The following is a 20,700-nucleotide window of genomic DNA, read 5'->3' as shown; positions in this document are numbered from 1 at the left end:
CAGAGAACAACGTTATTTTCTGTTATGCTGCCCATTCTGGCATGTTAATAAGCCATAGCGTTAGAATTGACTTAGGTAGAACTCACCTTTCTCTGTTTTAGGAGACTGGGGTATCCTTGTTTCTGTAGTTGGTGGTGGTGTGTCCGCTCCCTGGCTGGAAAGAGAGTCTCTATGGCGGATGGTCTGGTTGATAAAAAAGCGCCAGCGTCCCACTGGGGAGGAATGGGGCACTGCGTCCGCTGAGAAATCACAAAGATGGTTCACTACTTATAACAAGTTAAGTTATGGTATTTACAGCATTTCCTCATACTGTGCATAAGAAAACATATATCCAAGAACTCACTCGTTGAGCCAGTGGGAGTGCTCACATGTAGCTGGTCAGTTGATCCAGTCTATCAGAGAAAGAAAAATTAAAATTAATCAAACAATCAAATTATTATTATTATTATTATTATTATTATTATTCAGTCAAAACAAAAAAATGATAGAGTAGAGAAGATGATAGCTGGAACCATGAAAATCAACATACCTGTGAATGTGTTTGAAGAATTTCGTGGGCTTTCTTAACTATTGCTCTAAGCTCCTCGACAAATTTCTCTTTCTCCACATCAAGGACAAAGTCCTCCTCCACCTACAAATAAAATACAAACAAAAAGCAATTGTAAAGACATGGAATGATAATTTTCTGCAACCAATGCAGACTATGGCAGTACATGAGCAGTTCACCATGTAATCTGCTATGTCCTCAGGTGCATCTCCTTCAATGTCAAATTTAAATGTCACCATCTTGTTGCTATGGGTCTCCAATTGGCATTCCACCATATTGTCCCCGCTCCCGGACACCTACAGAGGACAAGACAAATTAACATGATACATGATACATGGATATAGTAATATATTTGGCTATTTGTTGCTGTTTTTTCACCTGGAGCATGCTCAGTTGAAACTGATGTGAAACTTTCTCAGGCCTCTGACAGGAAGCTCTTCTTTGAGTTTTTAATTTCTCTAATTTCCCATTGGCCAAGACCTGAAGAGTCTCTTCTCCATTAGCTGGAACAGACCTGTGTGTGGTAAAGTAGTAGGGTTGTTACATATCGTCATATAAATGACAGGTCCCAGAGCAAGACGGTAACCACACTGTCACTACATTGTCTGTTAATGACTCAAAATAAGAACACTATCTAAAAGACAAACATGTATATGTAATGAATATATTTATTAACAATGTGCTGTACATTTGAGTATTTTGTAACAAAACAAACATAAACCTATGTTTGAAGAGGCTATTAACCAATATGGAGGTATGGGCAATACGGACAAAGCGTTCAGACTTCCAAAAATCTAATTACACTTAACATCTACGTTTTATACCTTGTTAAGATGCCTTCAAATTAACGCTTAAAAACTCTCTGTATCAGGACTTGTATAGTTTTTGCCTTGACTGATGAACACACTGCATGACTTCCATGCACCCGCTATTACCGGTAAATGGAGCTAAGATCAGAAAATAATGATATCAGACGTACCCTGAAGAGGAATGATGTTCTGTACTTGACAGGTATGGACCATCCTGTAAAGTAACATGAATGCACACATAAAGGAGTACGCAGGTACACAGAAAACACACACAAACACACACACACGCACAAACATTTGCAACATCTGATACTAGTAAAGCTATAATGTAATTATGGATAAAATGACATTTAATAGGAAGTATACTGTTTTCATTTTTTAAGATCAAAACTTGTTAGTTTGAATCAAAAAGACACAAAGATTTTTCAAATAATTAGATAGCGGTATTCTCATTCATTCTGCCAATATGTCAACAAAGTAAAATTATTTATTAATTAATACTTCAATTCTTCCTGTACCTGAGCAATGCCCAGCAGGGAAAGGTCACAGTCTTGCAGCGAGGCTGGGGGCAGTTTGGGGGCATTAGAATCAAGCGATTGTAGAGTAGTGACAGGCGGAGGGGAGGTGGGGATAAAGTCGACCTGCCCTGGTAAGGTTACCTGGGCCACTGACGGAGATGTAAGCAGCTCTGGAGCAGGGGCAGCAGCAGGATGGTGGGATGGGAGAGATGGTAGTGTTGTTGGGGGACATGAGGTATGAGATGGGCTGAGGGGCAATTGTTGCACAGGAAAGACAGCACTGGGGAGAACAGGCTGTTCAGCAATAGGTGTCTCACTGTGTGTCTGAGTGTGAGAATGAGCCTGTGTCTGAATGTGTGTCTGTGTTTGGGAGTGTGTTTGGGCCTGGATGCTGGTTTGTGTGTGTGTGTGAGCTGGCAACATCTGCTTGGCCTGGTGTTGTGGAGATGGAGTGGCACCTGCCACTAGATGACTATAGAGGGGAAGGGTCCTGTTCTGGGACTGAGGCTCAGCCACATTATTAGAGACTATCTGGGCAGGAGGATGGGTCACAAGATGAGAAGCAGTTGGACACTGTGGGTGGAGCTGACTCTCATCTAGGGGTATCAAAGCCTGCTTTACAGGAGGTGGTTGCTGGAGGGAAGTTGCGATGGGCTGTGCCAGTAACTGAGCTTGCAGAGGAGTTGGAGCTAGTGGCTGCTGCACTTGAGAAAGTTTCTGCAGCTGTTGCTGGTATTGCTCAGTAGACTGAGGCATAGCAGGCTGGGAGATGGGCTGAATGACTGAAGGGTCAGGAGTGCCTCCTAGAGGCTGCTGTTGGGCCTGAACAACTTGGCCTGAAACATAGGCTTGTCCAGTCTGCTGCACAGGATGAGGAGTGGCAACAAAGTTTGCAGGGTCAACTACAGAGCTGAGATTATCTGTTTTAGTTCCAACACCAGCTGGGCCAGGAGACATAATCATCTGCTGATACTGCAGTACTGGCTGCTGTTGCTGCTGCTGTTGTGTAATATGAGTTATGTCCTGTTGTACAGATGGCATGGCTTGGTGGGTAAGCTGGGGGACATACTGAGGGGTCAAAAGGCCAGCGGCAGCCTGAGCATCAACCTGGCTAGGTGGCTGGCCTTGAGTTTGTTGCTGGAGCTGGGGCTGCATGAGCCCTGGCATTGGGGCATTTTGCTGAGCACGAGACTCATGTTGGATTTGACTGGGAATTGAAGCAATTGCAGCTGGAGGCTGGACAGCACCTTGGCTTTGTTGGCCCATCATCTGAATGTCAACAGTTGGGCCCTGGCCATGTGGTTGCTGGGACTGAGTAATTGTTGGTTGCAGAGGCTGAGTCTGGATTAACGTCTGAGCAGTTACCTGGCTCTTTGTGGGAGTGACCGGTCCTGGGTAACTAGTGTGCAGAGGAATTTGCTGGGTCTGGATGATTTGAGTCTGTCCCTGGATTACTGCTGCTGGAGGAGTTACATGGGCATCAATCATAGACTGAGCTGCTTGGGCTGTGGACTGGGCTATAAATTGGACTGGGGCCCGGCCCTGTTTCTGGGGATGAGCCTCATTTTGTCCTTGCTGGGTAAATATTTGAGCTGGGACAACAGCAGATGTCTGGAGAGGGATCTGCGCAGTCTGAATGGCCATGGGGATCTGGGCCTGTGGAACAGTTTGAGTTTGGTGCTGAATCACTTCAGTGATGGCTGGAGCTCCAGCTGGGATTTGAGGTTGCATTACAGAGGTATGGTGCTGCGGCTGGGCAACAAATGCTTTCTGCTGCTGCATCAATGTTACTTGCTGTTGTTGCTCTATAACCTGCTGTTGTGTGAGAGTGGAATGAGGTGTATACTGAGTGGTGTTTAGTTGAGGGATACACACGTGCTGTATATCAGTTGGTTGCTGCTGAATCTGCTGCTCACTGTTGCTTTGTGGAATAGGAACAGTGTCTTGTTTTTCAGTTTGCTGAATCTGTATGATGGCCGCTTGGTGCTGCTGCTCTTGAATCTGTTGCTGTATCAGAGCCTGTTGCTGTAATCTCTCTGCTTGTTGTTGTTGTAACAGGACTTGTTGCTGACGCTGCTGTTCTAACTGTTGTTGTAACAGAGCTTGCTGCTGCTGCTCTATCTGCTGCTTGAGTTGCACTTGTTGCTGCTCTTGTTGCTGAAGCTGTAGTTGAGCTTTCTGTTGTAGCTGCTGCTGTTGCAAAATAGCCTGCTGTTGCAAATGCTGTTGTATTAGTGCTTGTTGCTGTTGTTGTTCCATTTGTCGGAATAAGGCTTGCTGCTGCAATTGCTGTTCCATTTGCTGTTGATTCTGTTGGGGTTGCTGCTGCAATACAATTTGTTGCTGCTGTTGTCCACTTTGCTGCTGCTTCTCTGGTTCTTTTTGTGTTCCAGCTTGGTGTTGTCCAATTTGTGGATATAACTGGCTCTGCTGCTGTTGCTGTGGAGTAGGCTGTTGTTGTTGTTGCTCTAATTGCTGTGGTAAAAGTGCTTGTTGTGGTTGCTGTTGTTGCTGTTGTTGTTGATGTACAAGACCTTGTGGTTGTTGCTGCTGCTCTTGAATCTGTTGCTGTATCAGAGCCTGTTGCTGTAATCTCTCTGCTTGTTGTTGTTGTAACAGGACTTGTTGCTGACGCTGCTGTTCTAACTGTTGTTGTAACAGAGCTTGCTGCTGCTGCTCTATCTGCTGCTTGAGTTGCACTTGTTGCTGCTCTTGTTGCTGAAGCTGTAGTTGAGCTTTCTGTTGTAGCTGCTGCTGTTGCAAAATAGCCTGCTGTTGCAAATGCTGTTGTATTAGTGCTTGTTGCTGTTGTTGTTCCATTTGTCGGAATAAGGCTTGCTGCTGCAATTGCTGTTCCATTTGCTGTTGATTCTGTTGGGGTTGCTGCTGCAATACAATTTGTTGCTGCTGTTGTCCACTTTGCTGCTGCTTCTCTGGTTCTTTTTGTGTTCCAGCTTGGTGTTGTCCAATTTGTGGATATAACTGGCTCTGCTGCTGTTGCTGTGGAGTAGGCTGTTGTTGTTGTTGCTCTAATTGCTGTGGTAAAAGTGCTTGTTGTGGTTGCTGTTGTTGCTGTTGTTGTTGATGTACAAGACCTTGTGGTTGTTGCTGCTGCTCTTGTTGCTGCTGAATAAGAGCTTGCTGCTGTTGATCCAGCAATTGCTTGTGTATAAGTGCTTGCTGTTGATGCTGTTGTAGTTGGGCCTGTTGCTGCTGCTGTTGAAGCAGTGCTTTTTGTTGCTGCTGATCAAGCTGCTGCTGGACATACATCTGATGTTGCTCAAGCAGTAAAGCTTGTTGTTGCTGCTGCTGTAACACGGTTTGCTGTTGCTGAAGCTGTTGTTGCAGTTGTTGAGATTGTATTGTGGTCTGCTCGTGAGGTTGCTGTTTATAAGTGTGAAGTTGCTCCCCTGGCTGTGGTAATGACATAGCTCGCTGCTCCATACCTGTTTGTATAGGTAACACTTGCTGCTGAGGAGTGGGCTGGACAGGTGGAACAGGCTGCTGTAGATAGATCTGCTGCCGAGGCTCATGCTGATGTTTCTGGACAGCTGTAGCTGAAAGGCTCTGTTGCTGCTGTTCCGTCGGTGGCTGAGGGGCACTAACTTGTTGTTTTTCGAGCACACTGGCCTGGCCCTCCATTTGCTGTTGTGGCTGCTGTTGAAGGGTGGAGGTCTGGGGATCCATCCCTATCTGTTGTTGTTGGACAATAGTCTGCTGAGGGATCATGACAGGCTGTGTTTGCTGGGGTGCTGCCTGGGGTATGATGTCAGTGAGCTGCATGGGAGTGGCAGGGGGTTGGGTCTGCTGAGCGAGGGGCACAATGCTCCCCACTAGTCCAGCAGGATCACTGACTGACATGGATGTAGTGAGAACATTAATGGGTGCTTGAGGGGAAACAGGGGGTATGTATGACTGTGAGAGGGATGTTGACCCATGGGGAGTGGCAGTTTGAAATGTATCTGAGGGAAATGTTTGTGACTACTCAGTGATAATGACAGAATGATGATTAGTGTGGAAAGAAGAGGGAAAAAAAAAATAGTAGAAAAAACAGGTAAGAATAAGCTTCAGCAAAGGGCATGAATTAACAGCACATTTAATTTTATACAACAGGGTTTCCCACAGTGTTTTATTGCAGAAGTAGGGTGCCTTGCCTAAAATACCAACCACCACAACTAAAGTCAAAAAACTTGAATTTAGCTAAACTGTACTTTAATCTTTTGAGTAAAACATTAACCTTCAGGTTAAATGAGCAGTAGCACTATTTCATACAGCAAGACTTAATATTTAATGAAAGAGGCTATTAATCCATCACATCTCACACCCTCTTCTAAGAAATTTCCTGGGGGAAACCCTGTACAGCGCACAATCAGATGGTCAGTCTCAGAGGATTATACGGATGATTTATGGTTGGGTAAATTGTTATTTGAGGCAAAAGAACCAAAAATGTGACAGAGTAGTGGGATCCTATCTTTACTTTCATTAACAATAATGTTAAATGTTGAAGACCCAATGCAAATATGGCTTTCATTTTAATACAAGTTAGTATTATAACCCCTTTCACCTGAAAACATTGCTGAGGTACACTTGGTGATACCTGCGGAACCATGGTACTGGGCTGAAGAAATGTCTGACCAACAGGTCCCCCTCCACTTTGGCCTATGGACATGGTGGACATACTAACACTCTGACCAAGAGGTACGCTTGGCACACTTCCACTCTCACCAGCGGGGAGCATTTGAGGATGAGCCAACGAGCCAGGGCCCTGCTGTGCAACAAAATAGTTTATGAACAATGTGAATTATCAATACAATGATTTCAAACAATAATGAATTAATTAGTTTAGTATAATTTATGAAGGAGGTGAAAATAACATATAGACATACAGATGCCGTAGGAGGGAGAGTTGTCTGGGAATGGGTGTAGGACTCCCCTTGCTGAGAGTATGCCTGGCTCTGTCCACTTACATAAGACTCACAGCTGGCAGACCCAATGCTCTCACCTTCTGAGTGAAACACAATTTAAAAAACAAGAAGAAATGTTAAAATGCAAACTACACATACTTATAGAGTATTTTATAGTATCTGTTCATTTGAACTTCCACCATGTCAGTTATGTCATAGTAATGTCCTATTAATTCACAGTGCACCTTTCTAATAAAAGTCCTGGTATATGAAACATATCATGAAGGTGCATACTCTACCTGGCAGACCAAGAGTTGTCCCACTGAAAATATGCTGCTGTCTGACATGCTGGTCTACTTCAGGCAGCTCCTCAGACTCCTGCCCTCCTCCTCCTCCTCTTCCTCCTCCTCCTCCTCCTCCTGCTCCCGTCTGTCCCGCTGTCCCTGGCCCCAGTGAAGACGGGCAGGGGGGATGAGAAAAGGTGTAGGAGGTAAGATTGGAGTCTCTTCTTTCTTCAAAGCCCTGGTTCTGCTGGAGGAGCTGCTGCTGACGACGTTCCCGTGACTTTTTGATCAGATTTACTCGGTCCCGGATGGATTTTCCCACCACCTTGGCATCACTCTCATGGAAGAAACCTGACTTCACCTGTGTTTAGGGAGAGGGGTAGATTTAATTAACTAATGGCTAGAGTTAGGCTGAGGGAATCTAGGTCAGAAAGAGCTACCTTGAATGGTTGATAAATGAGCATTTCCCTCACCTGACCTTCCGTAAAGAATCAAAGTCTTTTCCCAGTCTACCCTATACTATACCTTACACCCATGAACCCATCTACTCCTCAGGCATGAATTGTCCTTGTGTCTCACCATCTCTAGTGCCACCTCCTCAGCACTATCATTCTCAAGGTCATAGCTGAACTCAATGGCCTCATTGTCTTTGTGTTTCCCCTTCAGCTTCTTAGGCTCTTCAACCCAAATCCGGAGAGCCAAGCAGTCCTGGGTGCCTGTGTCCTCCTCTGCCAGCTCCACCCGGACCCCTGTGTCCTCCCCAAAGAATGCGTGGTTCAAGAGGTCTCTGATGGAGAGTCTGTCAAGGGAAAGAAAAAAAAAGGAGCAAGAGACGGTTTAACAGGTGCCAGGATGTGTTATGATTGCCTGATCAGGAATTGTGCATGAGACAGTGCAGCATGTCATGTTATGGAAGTAAAACCTGCTTACCTCTGGCTTTTGTTCTGACGAATGCAGCCTTCGATGATCTCTTTTATCTCTGGGTCATTCACTTTATCAAAACTGGCTGGCTTTATACCCTGCAGAAAAATGAATGGGAAAGTAATTGTATTTAACAACGGAGCCACATAGTTGGGATCACATTTAAATAAACTAAAGAATATTTAAAAAATTAGGTCTACACATCATCACCACAAATGTGTTGAGTTTGCATGAGAGTAAGGCAGTCAAAGACACTCACGCTTGTGACTTTGCGATAGATTTGAGCGGCATTTTGGCACTCAGAGTAAGGGTACTCTGAAGTAGCCATCTCCAGCATGCACATTCCAAAGGCATAAACATCCACAGACTCATCATAATGCTCCTCATACATCTCTGGGGCCATGAACTCCGGTGTTCCTGTTAAGACCAGACAGTGGTTCACGGTCAATAACAAGCCGAACAGCTACATACTACTTCACCACCATCACTGTTAACAATCTGTATTTACTTTCTCATAACACTATTCACAGAGCAGAAATTCCCCAAAGTGAATGGAAGAATTGAAATTTGATTGAAACTCTGTTAAGAATCTTCCTGGCAACTGTTTTTGCTTCCTGAGTTCAACTTTAATGAGAACTTTAATGAAAATATATTATATTTATAGGCCCTGACTTAGTTTGCTGATGTAGATGCACATGCACGTGTATATGCCTGGCTTTGTTCTCAAAAGTAGTTGGTCTACTTATGTAGCCTACCTATGACACTCTTAGCAAAGGAGGTCCTCATCAGAGTGGCCAGTCCGAGGTCACCTATCTTGACCGATCCTGTGGGGCCTGTTATGAAAATGTTGTCACACTTGAGGTCTCGGTGGACAATTGGAGGAGTCCTGGTGTGAAGGAAGTGAAGGCCCTTCAAAATTTGCCTGCACCAACTCCTCAGGACCTTCGGTTTCATCACCTTAAAGCGCTTAAGGTAACTGTACAGAGAGAGCAAATGCAGTCAAAATGAAAGAGAATACTTTAATCGACCACTGATAGCTAGATGATCACCATTAGAGACAAAACAATATTACGAATACCTTTCAGTGTATCATGATAATTAGTCATGGCTCTTCACATAGATATTATCATATTGTTCATAATGAATTTAGATTAATTTCCTCCCCCATCAAAATAAGCAAAAAGTGTTTTGCTCAAATCATAATCTCTATTAATAAATTTGTTCTTTAAAGCATATTTAGTATAACTTAGTAAAATGAGAAGAAAGTCTGCCACCAGTATTCCTTGCTGAAGCTTTGAGTTATCTTTTTGTTGTTTTTTGTGAGAAGATTGAGAAGTACTACCAAATATTTACTGAAAAATAAAGCCATGCTTTATTATTTGCTAACTATGAAGGCAGGTTTACAGCTACTGGTTTGAACTATAGCTAAAATTAACACTGCTACAGATGACATCGCTCAAAGAAACTAATCTACATTTTCTAGACCTATCATAGACATGACATGTAAATAATGATGTATATGTACACTGTATATCAACTTTTTTTTCTTTAGTTATTTTATATGCCTCTTTACTGTGTAACTATTTGCAGTACAGAGCTGCCACCTGTGGGTGATATTTACTCATCACTTACCATCACATGGTAAAGAAATACTGAAAGGTATACTGGGATTAGAGGATTTTATGTCAATCAGAGACTATGGCTAAAAGATTCTGCTCAAAACAAATGACACAGCGACAAAATGAAACGATTCAATAACAGTGAGCTGTCACTGAGTGAAGAATAATAGAAATGGAGGTTGTGCTAACGTTTTGAGTGTTCCTGAAGTCATGAGTTCAGTGACCAGTACGATGCACTTCTTGCCACGGAGCACGGACTCCCAGGAATCATAGAAGCGGACGATGTTGGGGTGCTGAAGCCCCTTCAGCATCTCAGCCTCCTCCTTGAAGCGTTGCTGCTCCGCCTTGGTGAGCTTGCGGTCCTGAGGTCAGAGGTACATATGAAGTTATATGGCAAGAATGTGGACATGTGCTATAAGCCGTGCAAGAATTCTGCCATGTGATTCTGTTCGGAGCCCTAAAACATCATGAGGCTACCTGGCACTGCACATCCATGACTCTGCAGTGCCAACTGCTACCACTAGATGGTACTAGCAACATATACTTGAAGCAGTGCTGTGACAACACCCATGCCTTAGCTTTATAAAACACATTTCTACTGCATCTGCCACACATCCCCCAGTATGGCGGACAGATTGAACACGGCAGAAATCCGATTCACTGGCACAAGCAGCATCCCGCAGGAACAGAGACAGCCATTCAATAATCCCTCTGTCAAACAATGGTGCATAGGTTATTTATTAAGACCTAAGACACATCCATGTTATATAGGCAAGGTGTTTTGTTCTGCAGTTAAAAAAATGCATTTCTTGTATTATGTTTTGTATTTCTAGTGTATTTTCTTAAACACAATGTGCTCTCTCATCAATAACTTATGCTATCTTTAATTACCCGACTACAAAGTCAATAAGACACAGCATTTATGAATACGCAATGGATTCGATGTTGATATGTAAGAATCAAAAACAAGGCTGATGATCAAATGATTTACAGTGGAGGAAATCCTGACTGGCTCCACTCAGTCAGTGTGTATTTTTAGACTTGTCACAAGCAACTGTTTGTCTGGTATTTCCATGTGTAGAAAGAACAAAGCATTTCAGGTCTGTGGTCCTTTGACCTTTGTTGACCTTGTGACCTGCTATTCAAGGGCATTATTTGATGGTACTAAAAACTTTTAAAGAAAACAAAATGAGCTCATTGCCATGGGTTTGTATTTAACAACAGGTAACCTTCAACCACTTATGTGAAAGCAAAATATAAGGAAAGAAAAAACAGAACAGTGTGTCTAACTTAGTACCTGCCAGCGATTCGGATGGCAGCCATCGTCGTGTCACAAACAGACCCCACTATAAATAGAAGTCATCATAACACTGGCTTTCCATTGATCGATTCCATTGATGTTGAGCTTTTTGCTTTACACAAGCTCCCCAAAGGAAGGCGGTGAACTGCAGATGTTTGGATGCAAAAAAACGATTTTCATGTAATACAGTTTCTCTGTCACTGCATCTATATTTATTATATGTTTTTTTCCTAGCCTGCACTCTTCTTTTTTTGCCTCTGCTTCTCTTCCTCCCTGTGTCTGTGTTTCATCTTTTCAGAGATCTTTTGCTCTCCATGTCTTTACTGTTTCAGTGTCCTTTTCTGGAAGTACTGATGGAGGCAATATCTCCACCCGTCCCCTCTCATAAGGGACGTAGCATCAACAAAAAAGCCGCTCCTCAGTGCACTACTAGGGCTAAGAATAGGTTGCCCAGCCGAAGCCTGTCCTCATACTTTCATTCCTGTAACGCCGCCTACTTCACATTCATATGGTGAATGCATTCTTCAGCTATTGTATGTGTGTACCTGACCATGTGCAGGTGCGTCTGTCCATGCTTAGGTTTCAATGCTGCCTGTGTATCTACACGTGTCTTCTTTCTGGTGCGCCTTATTTTTTCAAGGAGTACTGCCTCTGTTTGGGTGCCTCTGTCCTCTGTCTCACTCCACAGTCAGAGCATCACTCTGCATCACTGTCTGGCATGGTGTGCTACAGAGTACTGCCTGTTTGTCCCTGTTTGCTTCCTCCTCAGCGTCTATTGTGTCTCCCTCAGAGTGTCAAATCAGACAGCCTTAGGGATAGCAAAGGTCACAAAGAGTTCAGTTAGTGAGAGTGTCTAGACAGACTCACACAAACCTACTCCTCTCCGCATACCCACTCACACACGCTTATACACGCCCATATTCACACAAACGGAGGTGCAACAACAAAAACTCTAGATAAAAGCAATACAAGTGTCATTAATAAGTCACAGCCCTCTTTCCATTGCCAAGAGTGCTAAACACAACCAATACAATACGATTACTGCCTAATACTCACGCTGACCTGTGTGATAAATGTAAGTGAATACTACTCAATAAACTCTTGAAAATGACAGTAATAACGTAGAGATGTATGCTACAGTAAATCAGTCAAACTTTGGTAAGACAGCAAAAACAAAAAAAGATCAGACAAAACAAAATGGGACATTGCCACCACAAGAGAAAAGGGGACAGAACAGTCTCTTAACCATCAGATACACAGAAATTTCAAAGCAACATAGAAACAAATAAACAGAAAGTGAACCCCTGACGCAGCCCGATTGGGACTGGCCTGGTCTTTCTTCCTCTAAATCAGCCAGATTGTTCTTCTTTCTGCAGCCTAACCAAGTAAATACTCTAGAGTTTAAGCACATAGTAGTATTAAGAAAGAATGATAATAACCCATTTTCAAAAATGAAAAATTCATGTATATGTGTATGTAGACGCTAGAACTCTGTGAATGAGTTAGCTGGCTGAATCATGGACTTTTTAGGGCACAGTTATCCTTACAAATACCTTGACTGTACACATGGCAGCTGTGTATGCGCTCGGCTCTTACTGTGTCTAGCAGAGTGGCTGGACAACTGCCACTGAAATGATAAACAACCAGTGAGGGACTAACTGTAGTTCTCTCATGCACATGCACATATTTGCACTTAGCCACTTCCTGTTCAGTGATGATGTTTACGCTAATGTGTATATTTTCACTACCGTGTGCACCACGTCAAAGAAAAATTTCCATTGCCTTGTGATGTGAAATTTTTCCTATTCTGAAATTAACAACAACACTAGAAAATACGATGCGATCCAAGAAGTTAATGATGTTCAATTTTTGTTGCGATTGTGTCAGTGAGATGTCAATTCAATGGCAATTTTTGAGGCTGTACTTTGTGGTATTCTTGGATCAGACTGCATTATACTGATTGATTTTATTCTTATTCATGCCACAGATGGTGGACAAACTACCAGAATCCCCTTGATCATTTCACCTTGAAATGAGAAAACTCTTAGAATACAGGAACACTCCTTTGATACAATTTCAACAAATACTGAATATTACAAGTTTCACAAATGCAGTATTACTCGCAGTGTAATTGTAATTAATTACATTTTATTTTGGGCTTTCCTGTCATTTTGTCCCCACCTGCATTGTCAGTTTGGTGATGCAATGCCTCTGTTACATGGAGGTCCATGGGAGGTCCCTAAGTACTATAACTTGTTTAACAGAGAAAGACCTAAGACCTGGTTGTGCAATGCTAGATTTTTTTGGATCAGACATCTGGTAGAGCAGAAGGTCAAGCTGCAGGTTAAGTAGCCTCATAAAACACCGGTGGAAATGGACAGGATGCAGCTTACAAGGCACATTTGGTGGATGGTAAGAGGCTGGGGTCATGAATGCCAAAGCACGTGAGCCCTAAAACAGCTATTCTGGCAAACACTGCATAAGTATCAGATATCAAAAAAACTACATAAGATGAACTGGCTTCCGTGCTACATTTTCGTCTGAAGGAGGAGTGTGCCTCAGCTATAGTGGGATAAATAGAGTTGGTTCAGAGCAATATCAACAAATAGGGGAGCGTCATTTTTGCTGTAGGTGGACATTTGCACATTTATGAGGGTGTATGTAGTATATGTTGCCGTACAGTGTGGGAGTAAGCATGTCAGTGCTTGAAAATCTTAGGTGGCGGGTGGCTTGGATTAGATTACTGTAAGCTACAACAGCTCAGAGTAACAAGATAGATTGCTGGATAAGGGCTGGCCCACACGTCGGATTAGAACCCCAGGCCAGTGGGCCAAGTTCACTAACCTCTATAGATCCCTCTAGCCAATACAATACACTAGCCATTTCTTTTTAGGTGACCACTTGTCAGCAGGGGGTCAGAATTTGCTGTATGTTTTAAAACTACAGTATCAGTGTTGCACAGAGTTAGAGGCAACTTCACTGCTATAACGTAGCTGGCCAACTAGAAGATACACAACATCTGAGCTATGGTAGGTCCAAGACCTAAAAGTGTAAATACAATTTTTTCTTCATATAAAAGGACATTCGAGGACATCAGTGCTACTTGACAAAAATCCTAAAAGGAGATTCAGTGGGCATCCCTTTTTTTCACTGGACCGGCTTAGACGAGTATCACGTGATAACAGTTTGATCATAAGTACTTTAAACTTATTGAATTTTGATTAGGCTATACAGTTAGGGCTAGTTTTGTGTGGTTAATGTCTCAGTCATTCAGAAGCAATTGAATTTCCATTGCTGATTAGGTAATGAACATTGTGGTGGGAGGATACAGCCCAAGGGATACTTGCCAACTGTCAGTGCCCTAGTTGAAAATGCGTCTGGCGAGTTTGGTTGGATCGATTCCATCCGGGTCTAGTCAGTTCAGCTGTAGACCATTTGATTTGGCCTCTAATAATTTTAGTCAACCATCAATTGTCTGTCTTTGCTTTACCTGGCCTAAAAACAACTTTTTTAAATTCTGAAAAACAGTGTTTTAGCACATTATACTGTTCTCGAGCAGCTATTATTTGTAGCATGAGGCAGAAGGTTGGCAGTGACTGGAAATGATCTCTCAACCCTGTGAATGCTAAATTATAGTGTCAGCTGCCAAACTGTCAAAGGTGCTACACACTGAAATGTAATGTTAATATAAGTCTCAACCATGTCAAAGTCCAAGTTGTCAAATGCCCTTAGTAAGGATGAGTCCTTTTGCTTAGAAGCGTGGCATGGTATTTGTAGCAGGTAGCATCCTAGGCTTATATTTACCTGCAGACATTAATCCAAAAGGCTCTATAACAATACATGTTAAATCACCAAATATTTCGGGTTGTAAATATCATGGCAACTTTCAGTACTGTAGTAATTCAGACCTGAATGCTGCTCTAGTGTTTATAGTTCTCTGAGTGTGACTGGGCTAAGCTGAGCTGAGATGGGCCGGTCTGGAATGACTGGGTTGAACCAGTCTGGTTTCTGCCGCCCGAGTTATGCTGTCTGTGCAGGGTTTTTGTTCCAGCCTGACAGGCACCCACTGTAATTAACTCCCTGGATCACTCTGCATGCTCACTCACACAGACAAAAAGTGATTGGGGTTGGGGGGGGGGCAGACACATACAGTGGTATATGTTGACACAAACGGACAGAGAGCAATAGCTTACATACAAAAATGTAATACATGTAAAAGACATATACAATCACATCCACTTAGGGTGAAGGATGGCAAAGCACTAGCAAGGGAGATATATAGCCCTGTCCTTTCAAGTGTGGAATTCCCAGGGAACGGGAGAGGAAAGAAGAAAGATGGTGTCCGCACTGTGAACTTTAATTACCCATTCTTTTAAGCTGCATTTGGACAGCTAATCCCCTGGCTTCCCTCTCTTTGTGGACACGGGAGGACAGGAGCTAGGTGCTCCCAGGCAGCAATCTCACAGGACAGTGGATATAGTATCAGTAGCGTCACATAGTGCGTTGGGTAGTCATGTACAGGCTTCTCATCATCCTGTCCCATCCAGTGCCCTGGAAATGTTGCACAGCCTGTCCACGGTCTTATGGCATTATGATACATGGACAGTCTTCTGTGCGTTGATTAATGGGACCTGCGCTTGTAGCTGGAATGACTGTTGTTTGAATTTCATAATTCAGAGTGTGAAGAATTGAGTCAACTCATAAAACTTAACTATAATACAGTTGTATATCTTTTACCACAATTAAAATACTGACAAGAATATAATTGTATTATTGTATAATCCTTAACTGAGATTCATCCACACTGTACTGTCATTAAAGATTGACCATTATTGCATCTAAATTAGTGGTTGCATCAAGTCTATCATTACTGACACAGCAAGGAAATCCTATCCTATCATTATTATTCTGATCACCATTGTCCATTCTAATGCTACTTTGCACTGAAACTATGTACAAGCTATGGTGAGGCAAAGTAAAAATTACAGATCATGTGACCTGCGTGACTAGAACGTTGCACTGAATGTGGCACTGGATCCATCTATAGGCGTGTGACCAGGCCGCTGTGTACTCTCTGTGTGTTTGTGCATGAGTGTCTGTGTGTGTGTGTTCATGTGTCTCCCTGCATGTGGTAACTTAGCATTAGCTACACGACTGCTCTCTGGGAGGGATGCCATGGTAATCCTCTGTTTGGCTCATCATCTCCCTCTCTCTCTGTCACTCTCTCTCTCTCTCTGTGTCACTCACCATCACCCCCTGTGTCTCTCTCTTTTCTCTCTCACATTGCCTTTTTCCCGTCTCCTTGCTCTTGCTCTGTGTGTCAGAATCTCAGTCTGTTTTTCTTTCAAAGGCTGTATAACTATCTGTTTATAGTATAAAATATAATTACACATTAAAATATGCATAGAGTGTTTGTAATTGTCTTAATAGTTTCTGATTGATGTAGCCATTAATGCCCTCATGCTTCATAAACAAATAACCAGTAAAAAAACGAGTTATTCTCCATGGGATTTAATTTGACCCAATGCATTTGTGGAGACAAAATTGGATATCACAAATTCAATATGGGTGCGCAAATCAGCTTAACTGTCTTTTCATTTAAAAAAAAAAAAAAAAGCTTAACCAGCTCAGATTTGCTCAAACTCCCAAGCCAATGCAAAATATGATGTGGTGCCTTTGATGGTGTCATAAAAGAATGCTGTCTGGTGGCAAAACATATTAGTGATAACATTATTACTGAAGGTGAAAGGAGCTACCTGAGCAGATCTCATGGAAAAAGATCAAGTATTTAAGTAGGGCTGAATGGGAGCTGTGGCAGTATGATATACCAAGCAGCAAGGCCCAGCTGCTGATGTGAAGCTGATTCACTAGGTGTTGGAGTAAAACCAGAAAAGGTGATGGGGGCATGCCTGCTGCTTGTTAGTCCAACAGACAGAGCCTGATCTCAAGGATTAGTCAAGGCTCTTGTTTTGGAATTAGCTCCAAACCAAACACATGACTGACTTTTCTCACACAAAGCCAGCAGTCAAATCAGATGGCTTACCATAACACTGCTCTTTATTGTGGGGCCAAGAGTCAGGGGGATGCATTTCTTCTCTCCTCCACAAGTCTGTCTCCCACTACATGTTGAATTCACACTATCTAACAATGTTTCCATTACTTCTGAGCATAATGAATCCAGTTGGCTACAGCATGTAGTGCTCTGGTATAAAACATTCATCATATTCATTATTTTCCTCCCATCACAATGTCAACGCATGACAGTTTGTTACAGCAAAGTTTGCTGTTGTTACATCTACATATGTTACAGTGTTCCTATTTGGTCTGTGCCTCACAAAATGCATCCAATTCAGAGATTCCTGTTCACGCGACTATTTCCATTCCATACCTCATTAAATTACGCAATCGCCAAGAGTAGGCTGGGACATGCACTGTACTGTAGCGTTGGCTATACCCAGATGCATGTTAAAACTAGCCTTCTCATATATTTTGTAATACGTATATAAGAACAATCTTGTCTCATTTTAAAACTTGTGATACATGTTGACTGCTTGATTAGTGATAAAATTCTCTTAATTCCCATAAAGTAACAAAGAATAGATAACATACACCTTCTAGACCCTTCAATATATATATTTTCAAGAGCTTCGAGGAGTCCCTTGCCTCATTTCAAACACTACACCTACCACACAGTGTCATAATTACAGTTCCTAAAATGAATACTTCCCTTAAGTATCATGAATTAATTCTTGTAATTCAGGCCAAATGCAAGAAATGCTGTTTCTAATAGGATACCCTATCACTACAAGAAGAAACGCTGACAGCCTATGATTCTATTATTCATAACAGTCCTAGAAAAGGCAGAGCCCCCACCTCCACCTCACTTTGTGCTGTCACTCAATTACAAGCGATGCTCCTCCTTTTCACCCCGGTCTCCAATGAACTGCAGTCTCACAATATGAAAAGCAAACACACCACGGGCTGAGATTTCCAGATTTCAAGAAGAAGGGCTCCTGGGACACATCTAATGCTACTCACTTCAAAAGCACAACATTGGATTTAAAGTTCTCCGACGCACACTAATTGGAAATATCATTTATTGATATAAAGTATTTCCATTTACCTCTCATGTTGTGTACACATTCTGGATTCTTTATTAATTATTTTTGGTTTATTTCATCTTTCAGCTAAGTGTTTCACCTAATGCAGAATTTATAATTATGTATAATGATGGTCTGAAAGAAAAGAAAACAGTTTGTCTTACCTGAAGTTCACACCAAGCCACCTCCACCCAAGTCTCAGTGTCCAGGCCTTTATACACAGTTTTGAAGGCTCCTCTGCCCAGTTCAATGTCGAACTTGAGGAACCTGCCTCCAGGAGACGTGGCGACAGCCTTCATCTCCGCCTCCTCTTCCTGCTCACGGTCCCTCTCCTTCCCCCTTTGGGTGGGTGTGGAGGAAGGAGCATCCTTGCCAGGCTCCTGGCTGGAGCTGGGACAAGATGGGTCATGGCCCAGGGCAGCACAAGATGAAGCAGCCCCTTGCTGCTGGGCGCTACTGGTGAAGACTGACTCTGAGGAACGCAGCTCCAGTTGGGGGGCACTGTGGGGTGCCTCGGGGGGCACCACCACCTCATCTTCCTCCTCACAAATCTCAACACTCTTTCTGAAGAAGCGCTTCTCCCTCCTCAGTCGTCTCTGACCAGTGTCAACTGGTAAGGAGGCCATGGAGAATAAAATTGGTTTGACTGTGGTCTCCTCGCCCTCCTTGCTGGCTTCCCCTCCTCCTCCTCCTCCTCGGATTCCTCCATCTTCTCCTCCTGTCGCTCTCCTCTCCTGAGTCTGGGGGGAGGAGAAGTCTGAGGGGGTGCTGTGTGTCCTCTCCCTTTGTTGGTCGGTCCTTCCCTCCCGGTCCGTGTCCTCCTCCCTCTGTCCATCAGGTTTCTCCGAGGAGTCCTCGGTGCCTGTGGGCTCTCCTGGGTCAGTAGCCATGAAGAGTGGCCTTTCCAGCCCCTCCTAGACCTCCTCCTCCTCCTCCAAACCTTTGCTCCTCCGTCAGTCCCCGTCTCTCTCTCTTTCTGTGGTCACCCACTCACCCCTTCCAGTCTGTCAGGCTGTTCTTCCAGTGCTGCAAATGACTGAAGCCCTTGCCTGGTCACAGCGGTGACCCACTCCTACTTTTCCTCCGTTCTCTTCCTCTCTGTGTTTCCTTTTCTTTGATGCTTTATGGTAGCACAAGAGGGTAAGACCACAGCTGCTGGAGAATAGTTTCTGTCCTCACTGTCCTCCTCACCATTTCCTACATTTTCTTCAGAACCCACTTAGGTGCAGTACTAATCAAAGAAAACCACATGTCTCCCAGGTCTTGCAAACACACACTAAACAACAAGGTTTATCAAGTCTGTTGGGAAAGCTGCAGTGTTTTTCTTTCAAACTGTTGTTGTGTGATTATCTTCAAGTAAACCCTGCAAGACATAAACAAGACACTGCATTAATGCACAGACAGTCAGAAGAGAGAATTGCTGTCATGCTGTTGAAATTTTTACCTCTCTAAATTAGAATGCAAGTTAGATACTGTTTGCATTTGATGAGATACATATGAATAGGTCAGAGGGTGGCCTATATTTCACAAGGACAAAATGAACCAGCATCAAAGACATAACCTCAAAGAAAAATTCCCAAAGCACCTTTGTAAGGAAAAGGATCGTCACAGCAGCCCAGTCAGTCTGTGTAACAGAATGTGTAAATTAGACAGGATTGGACATGTAATGCTGAAACATTCTACTAAGAAGAAAAGTTTAAACTGATTCAACAGCTCTTTCTTGTAAGACTAACCACTGCTATTTTTTGCACAAAAAAAAAAAAAAGGAAAAAGAAAAACCTAATGTATGCAGATTTTTTTAAGATCTCTTCAAAGTAGATATGTTTTCCACATCTGCCTATCAAAGTGATCTGAGATCATTAATTGGACAATGTTAATTCAGACTCAGTGGTGAACTGTGGCAACCAGACTAATACCTAATATATTTTGAAACTCATTTGGAAAGCAATCATTTAATCTGCTTGATCTGCCACATAAAAGCTTCATCTTTGTTATAGACTAGAATTTGACATTTAAACCAAAGAGTCTTCAAAGAATATCCAGCTAGCCTGGTCAACAATTGCACATGCCTTCATCAATCATCAAGTGCACATTCATCAGAGTCTTATGATTTAAGCTGTGTTCGACAGCTCCATTAGCCAACAGAAAGCTGCAGTTAGGAGTATGCTATCCCAACTATTAAATATGGATGATGAACTCTGGGCCACTTGAGTGTGAATAATTCATACGCAGTGGGACTGTCAAACTGTACTGGAGTGACTACCTCACATCTGCAACAAAGGGCTCATAATATACACAACTGTGATTATTATTATCATCGGCACAGGCATTAGCCAACAGTGTTACTCAGTGCATATCCAGTCAACCACTGAGGCAGGTTGACAAGAGACAGTTTCAAACTGGCCATTGGTAATATCCTCTGCCAGCAGAAGGTGAAGCTGGACACAGTGGGTTTCCTCTGACGTGGCTATCTCCCTGCAAGACCGTAACACATTTGCTTTTCGGGTTTGTGTCTATGTGCGTGAGAGTGTTTGTACAGTAGGGGGAAATTTTTGACGTCTTCATCTTCACTTCTCCTCTATCACTCTCCATCTGTTCCTAGGTAATGTATGTCCTCTGCCTTCCGACAGCCAATGATCTTTAGGCGGCTGCATCACAGCTGTTTCATTAGACACTAGTCAGCCTGAAGTTACTCTGG

The 20,700-nt window shown here is 43.0% G+C and overlaps 1 protein-coding gene across 1 annotated transcript in view; it reads right to left on the bottom strand.

Annotated features, from left to right (window-relative positions):
- si:dkey-151g10.3 (serine/threonine-protein kinase WNK3) overlaps positions 1-20,700 on the bottom strand; it is a 36,714-nt gene that overhangs the window by 9,668 nt on the left and 6,346 nt on the right. The window contains exons 2-16 of the mRNA XM_040151590.1: positions 18,701-19,365; positions 18,167-18,598; positions 9,792-9,964; positions 8,739-8,959; positions 8,243-8,400; positions 7,993-8,081; positions 7,642-7,861; positions 7,243-7,423; positions 1,875-5,761; positions 1,527-1,570; positions 926-1,061; positions 727-843; positions 530-631; positions 344-392; positions 87-239 (exon numbers count right to left, since the gene is read on the bottom strand). Of these exons, the coding sequence (XP_040007524.1) occupies positions 87-239; positions 344-392; positions 530-631; positions 727-843; positions 926-1,061; positions 1,527-1,570; positions 1,875-5,761; positions 7,243-7,423; positions 7,642-7,861; positions 7,993-8,081; positions 8,243-8,400; positions 8,739-8,959; positions 9,792-9,964; positions 18,167-18,598; positions 18,701-18,892 (6,154 nt within the window). The 5' untranslated portion in view covers positions 18,893-19,365. The remainder of the gene's footprint in view (positions 1-86; positions 240-343; positions 393-529; positions 632-726; positions 844-925; positions 1,062-1,526; positions 1,571-1,874; positions 5,762-7,242; positions 7,424-7,641; positions 7,862-7,992; positions 8,082-8,242; positions 8,401-8,738; positions 8,960-9,791; positions 9,965-18,166; positions 18,599-18,700; positions 19,366-20,700) is intronic.

This window comes from Xiphias gladius, chromosome 18 (genome assembly GCF_016859285.1).
Source record: "Xiphias gladius isolate SHS-SW01 ecotype Sanya breed wild chromosome 18, ASM1685928v1, whole genome shotgun sequence".
In the NCBI taxonomy this organism is placed as follows: Eukaryota; Metazoa; Chordata; class Actinopteri; order Istiophoriformes; family Xiphiidae; genus Xiphias; species Xiphias gladius.
The sequence above is the reverse complement of the archived record's forward strand: the minus strand, read 5'-3'. Positions and strand labels throughout refer to the sequence as shown.